Raw genomic sequence first — 17,385 nt, 5'->3', positions numbered from 1 at the left:
CTGCATAGAGACACAAGAAGAATCCTGCTGGATCAAGCCAATAGCCCATCTAGTCCAGTCCAGTATCCTGTTCTCACTGTGGCCAGCCAAATGCCCCAGCTGGCATGGCCCACAGTCAGGGATGATGGGAGCTGTTGCTCCAGAGAAGAACTGTCTCTCCCTAGTTCATATGTTTCACAGACTCCCTACTCAGAGAACCATTTGTATCCATTACTTTTTTCCTTTTCTTTTTTTGCTGTCTGACTACAGTTTTCCAGCTTTGCAGCTCAAGCGCACAGATTTTGTGCTTTTAAACTGGGAGGTCCCTCATTCAATACTTGATGTGGCAGGTGTCACACAGATACAGGCAGTGTCTGATCTATTAATGTCTCACTTAGCACTGATGTGATGCGCCGTGTTAATCTTCCAAATGCCATCTGATCCTAACCAAGTCAGAGATGCTTTTTCTGCTTCTATAGCCTTTTCTTGAAGTGATAGCAATATGCAGGGGGGGGGGTGAGAGCCGTTTTCAATGTTTGTCATTATTATAGGTTATATATACAGAAAGAAAAGTTAATTAAGCTTTAAAAAAAATCCATCACACATCAATGGCTGCATTTTAATGAGTACAAAAAGTTGAGGTGTTTACTGCCAATTAAAGTGGTTTTTAAATAAGCATTAATTAATGCAGAAATTCAGAAGAAAGTTATGCCTTGTCAAAGGAAGGCCAGTGGCAGCAGTGCCCACTTCTGTACCCATTCATATTCAGATAGTAATTACCACCAACCCTATATTTTCCATAATAATGAGGACAGGCTGTCATGTCTGTCAAACAACAACAAAAAAATTGTGGCGGGTTCAAAAATACCTCAACCTGAAGCAAACTTAAAAAGAAAAAAAAACCTTTAGGAGAGTTCTTCTCTTAACCACAGAAATGGGTGTTGGGGGGAACAGAAGCTGCTTTACACACTGGGGTCAGTGCAGGGCCGGCCCTATCATTAGACTGGGGGAGGCAGCCGCTTCAGGCAGCAATTGCATGCTAGTCTGCTGCCCTCAAGTGCAGCAGAGGACATTGTCCCATTGGCCGTGTTGAAGAAAGAGTCAACTGCATCCCTGGTCGGCTTCTGGAACAGGTGGGAGGAGAGGGAGGAGCCATCTTGTCTGCTTCAGGTAGCAAAATGGCTTAGGCCATCCTTGAGTCAGTGCCTTGGTCCACCTACTCAGTTCTGGCCGCACTCAAACTCCCGCCTGGGGAGCCTTTGGGCCCCTGGATGTTGCTGAACTACAACTGCCAACATTCCTGAGCATTGGCCGTGCTTGATGGGGCTGATGGGAGTTGTAGTTCAGCAAAGTTTCCGCACACCTGCTTTCACCCACAGAGAGTCTTGGAAGATCTCGAGGAGACAGTGCTTCCAGCCATGCTCCCCTTGATCCTTTTAAGAGCAGATGCCGATGACTGAAAAGATCATGCCTATTTGTTATATTTGTTTAAGATATTTATATAGCACCCAAAAAGGCCACAGTGTCGTTTACAACACAGTAACATGATAAACAACATCATAATAATAGAACGCAATATCTGCAAAATCCAAAAATGAAAAGTTATTAAAATACAGTTCATAATAATAAGCAGTACATAAGAGTACTCAGTACATAATACATAATAACCAATGCATAATAAGCAGCAGCATCAAATTATTCACAATTTCAAGCCGGCAATAAACTCCATAACCCCTGCGAAATACAAGTGTCTAATAATGCAAGTTATTATCTACTCGTGAACAGCTTAGCCTTTATTTGTTCATCTGCCCATTTATTTATTTTCTAGAAAACATCTCTATCCTTGGGAGAAGGCTGGGGTAGAAATAAAGAAGAAAATACTTGTTTTCCACCTTTCCCCCTATTTCCCCACTATTTGGATAGGTTGCTGTGACAAGCACAGAATCTGCGCATGTAATACAATTAGCAGCAGACTTCCCGATCCAGAAAGAGAGTTCCACACATGGAAGGAGCCTTTCATGTGCCCTGCCAGTGCAGATGACAATATAAACCCTTTTGCAATGTGATGTTTTTCTGAGCCAGGTGGGTGGGTGGCTGGGGGCACCATTAGGACTGAATGTCCCAAGGGATTTCCACTTCGGGGTTTCAGAGCGGGATGGATCTGTGTAGCCAAGCACATCCATTATCCACAGTCCTTACACATCAATATGCCTATGCAAATCCATGCATACTGGGGATAGTGGCTACCAACCACAATGGAGGCAATATTCTGCCTCCATGGTCAGAGGCAGAGATGCTTCTGAATTAAAGGTAAAGGACCCCTGGATGGTTTATTCCAGTCAAAGGTGACTATGGGGTGCATCGCTCATCTCCGCTTTCAGGCCAAGGGAGTCAGCGTTTGTCCACAGACAGCTTTCCAGATCATGTGGCCAACATGACTAAACTGCTTCTGGTGCAATGGGACACCATGACAAGTGCCAGAACTCACGGAAACGCCATTTACCTTCCCACTGCAGCGGTACCTCTTAATCTACTTGCACTGGTTTGCTTTTGAACTGCTAGGTTGGAAGGAGCCGGGACAGAGCAACGGGACCTCGTCCTGTCGCAGGGATTCAAACCACCAACCTTCCTATCGGCAAGCCCAAGAGTCTCAGTGGTTTGAATAGCAGTTGCTGGAAACCCCAAGAAGTCCCTGAGGTGCCCACTATCTGAGAGTGGCTAAATTATTTTGACAATATGAATCCCACAAGTGCTAGTTTCTGGCAGGGAAAATACAACATTAACAAATCATGTATCTTAACAACTTCCTGCCCTTTCATGACACCCAAAATCAGCTGCCTCTGCCTGCTAGTAGGACCAGCCCTTGTGGGGTTAGCTCAAAGCCACACACTTTCCCTGCAAGGAAATGCCACATGACCTCACATAAAAGGTAGCTGGGTGTGGTTTTTTTGTAATTTTCCACTTCTGCTATTGCACATTCAAATGATGGCTTTTAAAAGGAATCGAACAATTTCATGGAGGATAAGGCTATTGATAACTAGTAGTCATACAATATATATTATCAGGTAGGTAGCCATGTTGGCCTGACGCAGTCAAAATATATAAAATAATAATTATAAAATTGTCCAGTAGCACCTTAGAGACCAACTAAGTTTGTTCTTGGTATAAGCTTTTGTGTGCATGCAGGTATCTGAAGAAGTGTACATGCACACAAAAGCTTATACCAAGAACAAACATACAGTGGTACCTCGGGTTAAGTACTTAATTTGTTCCAGAGGTTCGTACTTAACCTGAAACTGTTCTTAACCTGAAGCATTTTAGCTAATGGGGCCTCCTGCTGCTGCCACGCTGCCGGAGCACAATTTCTGTTCTCATCCTGAAGAAAAGTTCTTAACCTGAAGCACTATTTCTGGGTTAGCAGAGTCTGTAATCTGAAGCGTATGTAACCTGAAGCGTATGTAACCCGAGACCACTGTAGTTGGTCTTTAAAGTGCTACTGGACAATTTTCTTATTTATATATATATATATTAGTATATATTATATTACTTCCAGAATAAGAGGTGGCATGCTTCTCAGTACCAGTTGTTGAGGAAGTGAGGAGATCGCTGTTGGTCTCAGGTTCTTGTGGGCTTCCCATAGGCATCTGGTTGTTGGACAAGGGCCACATTCACACCATACATTTAGAGCGCTACATAGAAAGAGCCATGGCTTCCCCCAAAGAATTCTGGACGCTGTAGTTTCTTAAGGGTGCTGTGAGTTGTTAGGAGACACCTGCCCCTCATTCCCCTCACAGAGCTACAATTCCCAGAGTCCCCTGTGAAGAAGAATTGACCATTAAACCACTCTAAGAAATCTTAGCTCTGTGAGGGGAATAGGGGTCCCCTAACAACTCTCAGCACCCCTAACAAGCCACAGCTCCCAAGATTATTGTGGGGGAAGCATTAAAAGCAGTGCTTTAAATATATTTAGGTGTGAATGTGGCATAGAGGAGTCCCATCCCATAGTGCTCCTCTGTTGTTCTTAACCTCTCAAAAACAAATCTAAATGAGATTAAGCCACATGTGCTACCTTGGACTGCTCAGAGGAAAAGCAGAATCCAAAACAATGAAGATGAGGATGGTGATTATGATAATGATGTTGTCTGTTTCAAGGTTTTAAATCCTTCACTTCCATTCAGGTACGAAGCATCTCTCTGCTCCAAACTGTATTTTTCCTAATTACCCTGGGTAGAGCCAAGTCTTTCCTCATAACCACCCTCTCCTCTTTGGAGGGGCAAAGGTCAGCTCAGATTTTCCAAAACGGATACAAATCTTTAATTTTAGATACTACATTTCCAGGGGCCTTGCCAACAATGTGACTGAGAGAGAGAGAGAGAGCGTGTGCTGGCATGGTGGCTGATGCTGCTCTGAAACGGGAGGGGAGGTCACAAAGCCATCCCCGGAATGATGGCCACGAGACGCTCCAGAGATTCCGTAAGCTGTGCCAGAAAAGCTCAACCAAAACATACAGGAGGCTCACGTGAGCCCCTGCACTGTAATGGGTGGAACTCCTAAAGGGGCCATTCACGACTCCTGTTAGCTTATCTCAAGCGGACAGCATGGAGACTGCCAAGTATCAAAGCCGATCTGTGTTTCAAACCCAGAAAGATAAAGTTTGCTAATGACTTGATTTATAGATGCACACCCAAGTAAAAGAGATCAGTGCATCATAAGAACCTCATACTAACTGAACGGGCAAATGCCTCCTCGTTGTATTGGGTCAAACCATTGATCCATCTATTCCAGTGCCTATTCTTCCAGGAAAGCCATTGACCAGCTACTAATCAGAAGCCTGGAGACTGAAAATTTCTGCGTGCCCTACAGTTTGTTTCAACAGTAACGTATAGGTCTCAGCAAGGCAACGTATTTGTGTACCTTGATCATGTTTCTCCCCTGCACAGCTCAAGCCCAGCTTTTTCCCCACTACTCCCCAACTTAGCAACCCATTTGATAGATGTACAAATCAAAATTTGATTATGGATAACAGTACTCTGCAAAGAGAAGAGAAAGTGGAGGCCATGAAAGGAATAGGGGACACATTTTATTGACAACAACTTTATTCTCGCTTTTGCAGCTGAACCAGAATAGTAACAGGACTCCCCCAGCTGTGTCCAAGTCCAGTGCCACCTAGAGACCAAACTGTATCATGACACTATCCACATAGTGACTTAGTGGCATCACATGCAGGCCAATCAATCACTGCTCTCCAGGGCTGGCTTGGTTTTTGCAGGAATAGAGAGAAGGTTCTCCTGGCATTGGAACAAGGCTGTCATCTCTAATGGAGTCCAGCCTCTTTGGCAGACAGGGCACAGGTGATGAGTTGGTGCTGTGCTAATGTAAGATGCCATAAGAACAAAAAAGAAAGCTCTGCTGGATCAGGCCAATGGCCTGTCTAGTCCATCATCCTGTTCTCGCAGTGGCCAGCCTGTGGGAAACCTGCCATGACTGAGTCAAATAGCACTCTGCCCACCTGCAATTCCCCAGCAACTGAGTATTGCCTCTGGCAGTGGAGCACAGCTATTGCAGCTAGCAGCCTTCCAGTGCATGGATTTGTCTAATCCTGGGTAGTGATAAGAGTGAACAGAGCTTGCATCTCCCACAAGTCTTGTTAAAGTAAGTTTTCCCTTGCAAAGCATGCTATTAAAAACGCCCCCCAGAAATCCTTGCTGTGTTATTGTTCAGAGAAACTCTTTAGGCAGACAAGGCTTGAACAAAACAGAACACAACCACCCCCACCAGCACCCAGTAAAAGCCCGGAAGGAATGGCATTTCTGGTTTGCACCATGAAAACAGGTGACATTTCTCTACCCTTCCCCGTACATACCTTGCTCGGATCCAGCTGGGTGGCAGAAATTTAAATGTCTGTCGTTCAAGGTAAAAGTTTATTTCATCCAACAAAGAGGTTGTCTCCATCAGAAAAGTCTCGTCCCTGTCTGAAGACACGGGCGAGCTGCATTTATAGCGGCATTCTTTTATTTTTATTTTTATTATTCAGCTTTTCGGTAGAAATGTCACCTTTTTCAAGCAAGCTGTTATCGTGTGTTTCCCAAGCCAAACACATGGCCTCTAAGGAGAGAGGGGGTTTTGGTTTGTTTTTTATCTCTCCGTTTTGAGCTATTTGTGTTTCTCTTTCAAGGAGCTCCATGCCTTAAGGCACCTGCAAAAACAGTAACGTCGCAAGAAGGTGCAGTTATTCGAGATGCATCGGGATGGGATGTTCAGTGGCGCGAGAACAGGGGAAGCATCCCACAACACCAGTCACCTTACCTTGTAAGCTCCATCTCTAATGCAGGCCATTCCACACACACACACACACACACACACACACACACACACACACACAATGCCAGCGCCACTTTTCTTCCGTTCGCTCTTTGTTCGCACAGTTGGGACCACTTTCTCAAAGAGTCAGTGTGCCTGACAGCAAAATAAGCCACACGAAAGGCTCAAGAGCAGCCAGCACAACTGTCTGCGATGCCTGCCAATGAACCAGATGCTGCCACATATTGGCATCTGGGGTCTGGAACGGCTACCATGCTCTCTCCCGTTTGGCTGGGGATGCTGCTCCCGACTGCTGAAGGAGACAAAAAGGAGAGGAGGCAGAGGGGGGGGGAGAATGGGGGGCCGGGGACATCTACAAAGGATCGTTTCGCTGGGGACCTCTTTGAGTTCGTAAGACCTGCCATTCACCCCAAGTTCATCTATAAACGTGCGTGGGAAAGCCCCAGCACAGAGTTCTGAGCAGGGTTTTTGTCAGATATCAGAAGCGCTCGTTCTCCGCATCAAAAGCTTCACGATCTTCATCTACCCTGAGACGAGGCCGCAATCATCTCCTGCTGGTCTCCACATGGCACACAGACAGGCAGAACTCCCTTCTAGTTTGGAGGGAACTCCCCTCTAGTTGAGGTCGGTCAAACATCACCCCTCCCCATTGAACTTCTGGTGCCTACTGAAGACTTTGAAAATTCAGCAGGCATTTTAACTGAATTTGGTTTTACAGTTTAACTGGTTCTTAGCGTTACTGCATTGTTACTTGCAGGATACATAGGAAGCCTTATAGCAAGTCGGGTTGTTGGTCCATCTAGCTCAGTATTGTTGACTTTTCCAGCCTCATTCACTCATGGGGAACCTTCTGGAACCAGTGGCAGGCGGAGCCAGAAGTGAAAGTGGGTGGGGCCAGCATCCAAAGTGGGTGGAGCAATGGATGTCACTCTTATTCTTGGTGACATTCCAGCCACATAAAAGTTTGAGTTTACTATACTCACCACTCTCCAGCCAGGCAGGCAAGAGGCATTACAGTGGTACCTCAAGTTACAAACCCCTCAGGTTACAAATGCTTCAGGTTACAAACTCCACTAACCTGGAAGAGTTACCTCGAGTTGAGAACTTTGCCCCAGGATGAGAACGGAAATCGTGTGCCGGCACCGCAGCAGCAGCAAGAGGCCCCATTAGCAAAAGCACGCCTCTAGTTAAGAAGAGTTTCAGGTTAAGAATGGACCTCCGGAACGAATTAAGTTCGTAACTAGAGGTACCACTGTATTGCTATTCAAGGACACATTCCAGCCAGGCAAAAGCACCTGAGGAGACAGAGAAGAAGGGTCAGTGAGATGTGTGGCTTCCAGGGATGTGTGTGGCCGTGGCAGAGTCCCAAAGACTGGATTGAGAGATCTGGAGGACTGCATTTGGGTTCCCAGGACTGAGGCCCTAACCTGACCATGGTCTCTTCTGCCTCTTGTTTTGCCAACTGAGGAGAATGACTAACTGCATGCTTCCATGCCTCATCTCCTCTCTTACATCGTAGTGTGATTTTGAGGGTCATTCTTTATCCAAATGGGCAGCACAGTACAAGGAAGGCATTAATACGGCTCACAGGGTTGCCCAGAGATCAAAGTCAGGACAGACTGAAAAGTTCTTTGCAAAATCACAATGACTCCAGAAGTGCTACAGAAATGATAAACAAAAGGGAGCAAAGGCGGCCGCTCCCTGTCCTTGCCGTATGAAACCTTGCCGGACAAAATGATGAACTAAACAGTTTCCTGCATATTAGTGCCTATAATTCAATTAATTTGTCTTTCCATCATATTTGGGAAAGAGAATTGCTCAGAAGTTCACGCGGTGCCAAGGCAAGACTATCCAGAGATGCGCCGCTTATTAACCCCCAGTCAAATTAGAAAGAGGTTTTGCATTGCCGGTTTTTCGAAAGAGCCTCTGACCATCACGACATCTGTTGTTTTCTTGGCTGGTCCTCCCCTAATTCAGTTTTAGGCTTCCCTAGCCAGATCATTTGCCAGCTGGCCAGTGTGGTTTACTTCCCCCAGAAGGGCTTTTCCCAAACCAGCCAAACCTAGGATCTTGGGTTTACAGCTGCAGAAGAATCGGGGTGATTGCCCCTCCTTCCTGTGCCCAACACAAGGCCAGATCAACCCTCCAGCAGGAGAGCTTTAATCCTCATTGAGCACTCGGCTGGCCAAAAAGATGGAGGTAGAGCTGCCTTTGGTGAATCATTGCCTGTGGTCCCCCAACAGCTGGACCACTGCCTTAAGCCGTCACCCATCCACAGAAGCATTATCTCTTTGATTCCCACTTTAGTCCTTGTTGGAAGAACAGTAAGGACAAATGTAATTCATCCTGCACAGCAATGGACCCACGACTGCCACTAACACCACCACCATCCTGGACCAGCTGTGTGCTGCCTCCAGAGTCAGAGGGAGTGGGCCTCTGAATGCCAGTTACTGGGTAACAAAAGTGGGGATAGTGTTGTTGCTCATGTGTCGTGCTTATAAGCTCCCCATGGGCATCAGCTTGGTCACTGTGAGACCAGGATGCTAAACCCAATGGGCCTTTTGTCTGATTCAGCAGGACTATTGTTCTATTGTATTCTTATTCTCTTTTGGGATGTTAGGGGAGGGATAGCACCTCTGGTGGGGGACACGCCATGCTCCTTCTGGAGTAGTTTGCCCACCTTCGGTCCTCACCCCACACTCAGCTCTCACCTGTGGCTCCTAGAAGCTGTCAGCATGCGACAGCAGCCACACCCCAGGAATGGCTTTGGCTGGCCAGCTACAGCAAGTGTGGGTAGCTGATGGGTCTCAAACCCTCAGTGAGTTATGGAATTCCCCTGTATGTGAAGACAGATTCCGGGGGACTGAGTGGAAAAGACCAACAGTGTGTCCAACGATCAAGAAGGTGGTTTCTGTATCTGCTATAGAGGGAAGTGAGGGGCAGATGGGGCTCGTCAACCTGGGAAGGTAGCCCATCAGAAAGAAGGAATACTCTGATCCTAAACTTCTGCTGCCTTCAGGAGAAGAAAAGGCTAGGTAGTAAACCCTCCACAAATCAGAATTCAGATAAGTACAAATTTCAAAGGATGGCTATGTTTTTGTTATGTTTCAGAAAGTGCAACTTTGATAAGTTCAGCTTTCAATACATAAATCAACCCCCCGCCCCTACTGCTAATCCAGGAGTTGTGGGTGCATCGCTTTCTTTCAGTGTTGCTTTAGAACACTGGTTTAGTGGGACTTTCCAGGGTAAATTTCCACAGGGCTCTTTTCACATATTGCTTACATGTGTTTAACCAGACCTTCCAAAAAAAACAATGCCTTTTGGTCTGGCCAGCTGACTTGCACCAGACCAAAATACAGGACATTCCAGGATCCAATCAGAAGCCGGGAGTGGCTTCTGTAATTCCAGGATGTTCCACTTAAATCAGAACAGTTGAGTAGTATGGTTTAACTATTTTTCTACGTGGCCTGAAGAGAAGGTTGGCTGAAGCCTGCCCCATCTCCATTGGAGATAGGAATAGCCATTGTTCCAGGGCATGTCCCACCTGCCAAATGACTGCAACGTGTTGACACGGAGTCTGGCCAGAATGCATTTTTTTAAAGAACTTCTTCCACCTTTTCTGTTTTGTGTCAAGCACCAAGCAAGGAGAAGACCCTTCAAGGTGAGAGTGGGCAAAAGGTAGGCTGGGATCTACTTGTAGAGTGCTAGATCATTTACAGTAGATCAAAAAGAGTTTAAAAACAAAAAGGCAGTTTTATTTTCATACTTATGCAGCCGCCGCCGCCACCATTGAAGAAAACTAGTTTGTTAGATTCTCTGATCTGCAGTAATTCAGATGGATGCCCTCCAAGTCATCTGATTCCAAGCTATTCTTTTGAATCTGTCTCCAGGGAATGCACCATGAAGTTCTGGATTACAACAAAGTAGATCCCACAAGCCTAAAGTCTGCCCACCCCACCTGAAGACATTTGAGGTGGTTGGAGAAAAGAAATGCAACTGTGGGGAGCAGGGGCCCTGCCCCAGCTTTTCCAACGAAGTGCGTGTAAAACACTGCAGTCTTAAGCTGTAAGGCAGATAAAACTGACAGAAGTGATAAGTTCAATTTTAAATTGGTGCTTGCCTGCTTCATTCATTGCATGTGCCTGGGAATTGCGAGAGAACGAGCATTCAGCGCTTCTCATTTAGATTACAGTCATCTCCTGATTAAATCTCCTTCTGAACAGCAGTATATTGTAACTTTAAAAAAAAAATAAAGTATTGATGGCTACGAAAGCAAATAAGCTCTCATTTTATTACTTAAATCACTCTCATAAATCTTGCCAAAGAGGAAGTTCCTGTTTCTTCAGCTTTCCATTTGGCGTCCTTGAGAAAACAATCGGAACGACATTCACAAGAAATCTACAGTCACTTGAGTTCCTACTCCCTTGCATCTTGTTTAGTCTAAACATGTTATGGGAAGAACCTGCTGGCCTCCCTTGATGCAAAATCTACCAACTGGAATCTCTTTGTAGGAACTTTTTAAAGGACTTCATAATTTGCAAACCAACTGAAGAGTCATTTAAGGCTATACAACGGAGGGACCCACCAGACACCCTTTTTCTTGCGCATTCATGATGATTGGGGTGCATGACAGCATCAGGGCACTTATGCGCAATCCCACTTCCAACACTGTCTGCACCTGCAAAAGTCTGGGGGTTGGACATGTTGCTTTGTTCCCAATGGGTGCATGCCTCATTGACAGCATAATTTGTGGCAGTGGGGAAAGTTTTCAATTAGCAATAATTGTGCCTTGGATTAACCTCATGGTCTTGTTGAAGTCCTGTAACTCTGCATACCACAAATATTCAGGGTCGGGTGCCTGTGGGGGAATAATAAAGTGGAATGATGCGTAAATGCGCCAGTATAAATCCAGCACAACTATTGCTCTGTTATTGACATGTCTGTGTACACACCATACGTTTAAAGCACCATGGTACCACTTTACACAGTCATGGCTTGCCCCAAATAATTCCGGGAGCTGTAGTTAAGGGTGTTGAGAGTTCTTAGGAGAACTCTGTTCCCCTCACAGATCTATAATTTCCAGAATGGTTTAAGAAATCCCTCTTCACAGAAAATTGCAGGAATTGTAGTTTTGTGAGGGGAATAGAGGCCTCCTAACAACAATCACTGGATTTTCAATGGGTCTGCCCCAAGTATGACTTTGTTAAACATCACCCTTTATATTTTATTATTGGATTGTGGTTTCGTATTCTACACAACGATGGAAATTGATCTTGTAAGGCTGACTTTAAAATCTCATACAGAGTAAGAATTACAAAATGAGAAGGATGCAAGTGCAGAACCATTTTGTTTTGATTCTTTGAAGAGAATACTTCTTGTGCCACAATGCGGTAAAAGACCAGCCATTCCAATCTGTTATCATTACTGTCCATCAAATCAATCCATGGATTGTGGCCTTCAGAATGAGATCCTCTTCCAAACCAATGGGGGGGGGGGAAACACTGCTGGAAGGAAACACTATATTTCTCTCAACTTCAGAGATTTCCTCACCTCTCAGCACAGGAAGTTGTTGCTGCAGCTCACCTGAGAGACTTCCTGTTATGTAGCCATGGAATGGTTTTGCTCAAAGGAAGTTTTGGAGAATGATGTAATCTTGGAGAGCCCTCCATCGTAGTAATTCTACTGGTGACCTGGTTGCAGCCTACAGTGTTATTACAGTCCTGTGGCTTGTGTTTATATCACAAGGGAGAGAGGGAGTGGGGAAACAGGAGCAGAATAATTTCAAAAGAAAAGAAAAAAAGAGCTTCCAGATTTCCTTTGCTTAAATGAGCTCTTTTCCTTTTCCATATTATGTGACCACGCAGTCCTGGCGCCTAACAGATGCAGTCTGTTCAGATGAACTTGGGGGACAGCCCATAAAAATCCAAGGTTGACCCATGAACTAGGATGAGCAGCGAGAGTTGTTGAAAAGCCTGAAAACTCCTTTACCAAAAGGAATTTGCCCTTTGTTCTCCGGATAAAGCTGGGGGAAAAGAATGCACAGGCGAGAGATATTAACGCATCGTGGTGTACACGCGCCCCAGCGTACTCTACGAATGTTCAGAGGGGCTGGTGATTTCTGTTCCAGTTCTCACTTGTGAGTGAACTGACAACTTTGCCCATCTTGCTGGAGACATTACCCTGGCAGAGAGAATAGAAAAGGAGGGATGGGGAGGAAATTGAGTTCACATCTAAAGGCGACTCGATCAAATCCACACTTCCCGAAACGATGTACAAACCAAAACACGACCATCTTTAGACATCGGCACTTGACTTCTCAATTTTGCAGTGCAGTTTTCCAGCCAAGGAACATGTACAAAAATGCTATGGTAATGTGTGTATAAAATTGCATATTAACATGAAAAAAATGTGTTATATGTGGAGAAACTGCTTTACAAAAATGTCTGTCAGGCAAAATCGCATGCCAAATTGTGTATGGGGGTGGGACCACACTAAAAAGCTGCTAGGTTTTCATGAGGACTTAAATTTGAAAATGTAGAGGACGGAATTTAAGACCGGTAAAATGAGAAACTGAGATTAATATTGATAGATCCGCCCATCCCTACTGAAAAATATTCTTTTCTTTGCTGTGCGACCCTTCTCAAAGTTGTGGGCTTCATCTTTCACTTTGAAAAGTGGGTTTCTCTAACCCGTAACCAGTTGCTGGAGAGAACTGCTTGAGGCTGCGATGACAGCAAGTCTCACTTACACATGCAAATATATAGCAGGTGGTAATCCTAAGGCTTCAATCCTTGCCAAACATCCTGGGGAGAAAGCAACGCTGGGAATTACTTCAGAGAAAATGTACACGGGATCAGTTGATGTGCAGAGCCTGCGACAAAAATGGGAACTCCAAAAAGGGTTAAGGAAGCAGAAGCAAGAAGTAGCACTTCTGAATTCTGAACCACTGTTCTCTGAATTTCCCTGAAGAAGGACCAGTAGGGTACGAAGCACAGAACTTCATATTTGTCTACCCCCCACCCCCCCAGTTGTGGGTTGTTATTTTTCTTGTTGTTTCTTGTTTGCTTCTACTTCCCGTCTGGAAGCTGCAGCGAGCACCAAAGGTGCAGAAACCGTTTCTGTAGGTATGGTTGGAGTGAAGTTTAATTCAGTTCACATTTTAAAGGCAAACTTACCCAACACACACTTTCTGAGGGGCAAAGCGAAACGCAGCCAGCCTTTGAAATCAGCCCTTTTGCAATGCAGTTTCTCCAGCCAAGTGACGGGCACTAGTGCACTAGTGCAAAGTGTGTTTCTATAATGTGTGCAATAGTGAAAATAACACACGGGTGTGCATTATATAAGGAGAAACTGCTTTGCCAAAATGTGTCTGTTAGGCAAGGCTGCCTGCCAAAAACGTGTACGTGAGGTGAAAATTCACATTAAGAACTAGTTCCTTTAAAAAAAATTAAAAAAAAGCAAACTGATGAAGAAACGCAGAGAACTGAACTTGAAGAATGAGAAACTGAGAGATACTGAAATGGACATATTTGCCCATCCTTACCCAGAGAGAGCAAGACACCTGAAACCCACCATGCTGGTCTTTCCATGTGCTGCCCTGGGATGTAGCAGTCTTCTGAGTACATCAAAGACCTCCCCCAAAGCTTTCAAAAGATTGGGCTTGCACAAGAGAGAGCACTTCCTAGTTGCTTATAGTGAACTGAAGGAAGGGTGCCTGCACCAAATATCAACAGGGTACATGCCAACATGCGGGTGGTGACAGCTCCCAGCTCTGGAACGCCTTTCCTTCAAAGCCAAAGCAACTCTCAGAGGCAATGTTGAAAAGCATCTTCTGCAGCACGCACTTAGCAATCTGGGAACAGTGCAAGAATATCCTCATGGCAGTTTTTATCTCTGAAGACTTTGAATTGGTACCCCCTGTGAGTTATAAATTTAATAAAACAAAAGCATTTTTTTAAAAGAAAATCTCTTTATTTAGATAGAAATATCAACTTTGAGTGCTTTATTTCCCCCACTCCCTTCCCTCAAAACATCTGCAGCCCGCAGTATCGTCTCCTTTTTTTCTCCCTCTGGCAAAATTACCAACATGTTTTAAGTATCAATGGCAGAACTACCATGGTTTTTATGGACTTAAGCAGTTGGTGGGCCTACAACCCACCTGAAACAGCTTCTTAGTGAACAATCCGTTTGAAAAGAGCGGTTGTTTTCCAGAAAAGGACAGCCATCTTCTTGTGGACAGCCCATACATGTAGTCAGAAACTTGCCCACAGCAAGTGCCATGGAATTCAAAATGGTAGAATTCTGTTGCATATGGAAGGCTTCCAATGTGCTTCTTAGTGAAGCAATTTAAGATGACCCCATTTCAAATCTAAGCACGCCAATTTGGAGGCTCTCTCCTCCTTAGGAGGGATGCACATAGGTAAGACCCAAACACATATTTATTGGGTGTTTCTGAATGAAGAAACAGGGCGGCAGTGGAATCTAGGAGGCGGCAAAACGACATTTTTCAGAATTAATATGCACATGCAAATAGATCGTGTGGTACACGATTCCATTTTGCAGGTGGGATCCTGCACGGTTCAGCATTCCCACATGAAAAAAGAAAAAGCCAAAACAAAACACCACAACTGTCTTTTCCCATTAAAAAAAAGCCCTTCTTTAGCTTTGCAGGGAGGGGAGGTGGGCCGGCACTAATGCTTGATATGTTAGCTTTCCATGGTGACAGAATCACAGAACTGTAGAGTTGGAAGGGACCCCAAGGGCCATCTAATCCAACCGCCCCCGCCCCGCAATGCAGGATTCTCAGCTAAAGCATCCATGACAGATAGTTGTCCAACGTCTGCTAAAAAACCTCCAAGGGAGGAGAGTCCAAGGAGGTTCTGAAATGGGAAAGCATCCCAAAGGTTCCCCACCTGCAATCTGAGATGAGACAGGTAATGAATTCCATAGCACTTGATTTTTATCTGCCTGTACAGATGAGACCTAAAATAGCCTAAACAGGAATGTGGCAGCTTTGTTAAATATATATATATATATCCAAACATTTATATCTGCACACTTAGTCAGCATCTTCTTGCCTTGCTCCAAGTTCAACTACTAAAGCAATCATGATCAGGCTGAGAGATATCCTGTAGTGACTTAAAACATATAATTCACTGGAGGTTAGAGTTAGTGCTTTAAAACAAGCATTGCCAACCAACGTACACAAGATAAGAGTAGCCAGATTGCCCTCTTCCATCTTTTGACAGATGTTAGGCAATCATTCTGGAGTTACATTACATGATGCTATGTACGCCCCCCTCACTCAGCAAACATACAGAGATATACATGTTACATGTCAAGTTTTGCAGAAACACCATAGCATTTTATTTAGCATATGTTATTAATAAGTTATTCTTCTCCCCGTTCCCCAACCTCAGCTGCGTCTAGCTTAGGGAAGGAGTACATTGACACTATAAAAAGAGGGGGAGGGCTATTTCCAGCTGGCATATGCAAGAGGAGCTTGGCATGTACAACAGGAGTGCCGCAGCTCCGTCATGACTTACAAGAGAAACACAAAAGGTGCATTCCATTATACGTAATTCCCAAGTACTCAAACCAGATGGGATCACGAACACAGGTCGCCACCATAAACTTCCAGTTCTGTGTTGAGCTCCCCGTTCCCATGCATTCGCCACCCCAATCCCAAATGGCTGCCAAAAACATGAAAAGTGGGGTGAGGAAATGTACAGCATTGTTTCTCCAAAACAGAACAAAGACAGAGAGTGGGGCATGATCAGCATCACATCTCATCCTGGCCAAAAAGGACTACTAAATACAGTGCCCATCAGTGTAGACCACACCTTAGTTTGGCCTAGTCCTCAATTCTGGCTAAAACTGTTCTCTCTTTGATGCCTTTCCAGTCTCCAACTTTATTCATCCTTGCCCAGAAGATCCGAGAACCTTTATGATGGCAGCCGGCCAAGAAAGGTATCTGTAAACATGGGCAGTGGACTCATCGCACCTTATCACTTTGTTAATTCCGCCCAGTCGATGGGGGCAAAAAAGGGGTGGGATTTTATGTCTTCAACTCCGGCGATTCCAGCACCAAGACGCTCCACAGCATTGAACTGCAAAAGCTTAAGGCAAAATATACAGAGTTAGTATGAACCATAGGAATAAAAGTGCTCAGCAAGCATACCAGAACGGACTTGGTACAGTCCGTGAGATTGTGTTTATGATTGTATCATTCCTGTAAGCTTCCCAGAGATCTTAGCTATTGAGCAGCATACAAACTAGGGAAGGCATTCAACAAATGGGGAACTAGAATAAATAAGGTCCCATCAGGGATCACTTCCAACCGGGCAACTCCCAGTGGCAGCGGCACCAACATGTGCTCTGCCCATCATAGGGCCTGAGATGGCTGGTAATGGAGAAGATACTTTGGTCCCAAGCTATTCAGGGGCAACTTCTAATTCCTTCCCTGAATTGCTACTGTCTTTGCCCTAGCCAACTAGTTTTGAATTTTGTTCTTTCTTCCATTATATCTGAGCCCTTCTTAAGCTTCACTTTGTTGGTACCTGCCTGCCTCTCCGGTTCGTAGGGCAATTCCACACAGTGTGTGGGAGCAGACACCAAGTGCAGGCTCAACAGGCAGCCACTGACAGTCTTGGTCCCCCATCCCTGATTATGATGAACATACCAATTACAACCCCCATCTTAACGAACTTCATTCTTGTTGCAGCCACACTTTTAGGTGTACGTTTCAAAATGAGGGAGGGGGGAGAGTAATGTGCAAAGGAAGTCTTTGTAATCTTTAGAAACTAGTGATGCTCTAAAACCAAGTCTAAAGGAAATGGAGCAGCTGATTGCCAGAATTATGAAAACTAAGCAGCTTGTTTATTTTGCATTGAAGAACTTACAATATATTCAAGGGGGGGGGGGGCTGAATATATGTAGAAAGTGAAGCCAGCTCTTCATATCTGCAAATTCTGATGGAGAATGATTGCTTGAAAGGAAGTAACCAGCAAAGAGGCAGGAAAATATTTACCAAGGATAAAGGAGCTGAAGTTTACATTTTGCCATCTTATGAGACTGTCGCATTCT

General features: G+C 44.8%; 1 protein-coding gene across 3 annotated transcripts in view; it reads right to left on the bottom strand.

Moving 5' to 3' along the window:
* Positions 1-14,249: 14,249 nt before the first annotated feature.
* Positions 14,250-17,385, bottom strand: part of RPS6KC1 (ribosomal protein S6 kinase C1) — a 98,471-nt gene continuing 95,335 nt past the window's right edge. For all 3 annotated transcript variants that reach the window (XM_077925569.1, XM_028724667.2, XM_028724669.2), the window contains one exon: positions 14,250-16,418. In XM_077925569.1, coding sequence (XP_077781695.1) covers positions 16,366-16,418 — 53 coding nt within the window. In that variant the 3' untranslated portion in view covers positions 14,250-16,365. The remainder of the gene's footprint in view (positions 16,419-17,385) is intronic.

Source organism: Podarcis muralis, chromosome 3 (genome assembly GCF_964188315.1).
Source record: "Podarcis muralis chromosome 3, rPodMur119.hap1.1, whole genome shotgun sequence".
NCBI lineage: Eukaryota > Metazoa > Chordata > Lepidosauria > Squamata > Lacertidae > Podarcis > Podarcis muralis.
Note: the sequence above shows the minus strand (reverse complement) of the source record. Positions and strands in the feature narration are given on the sequence as shown.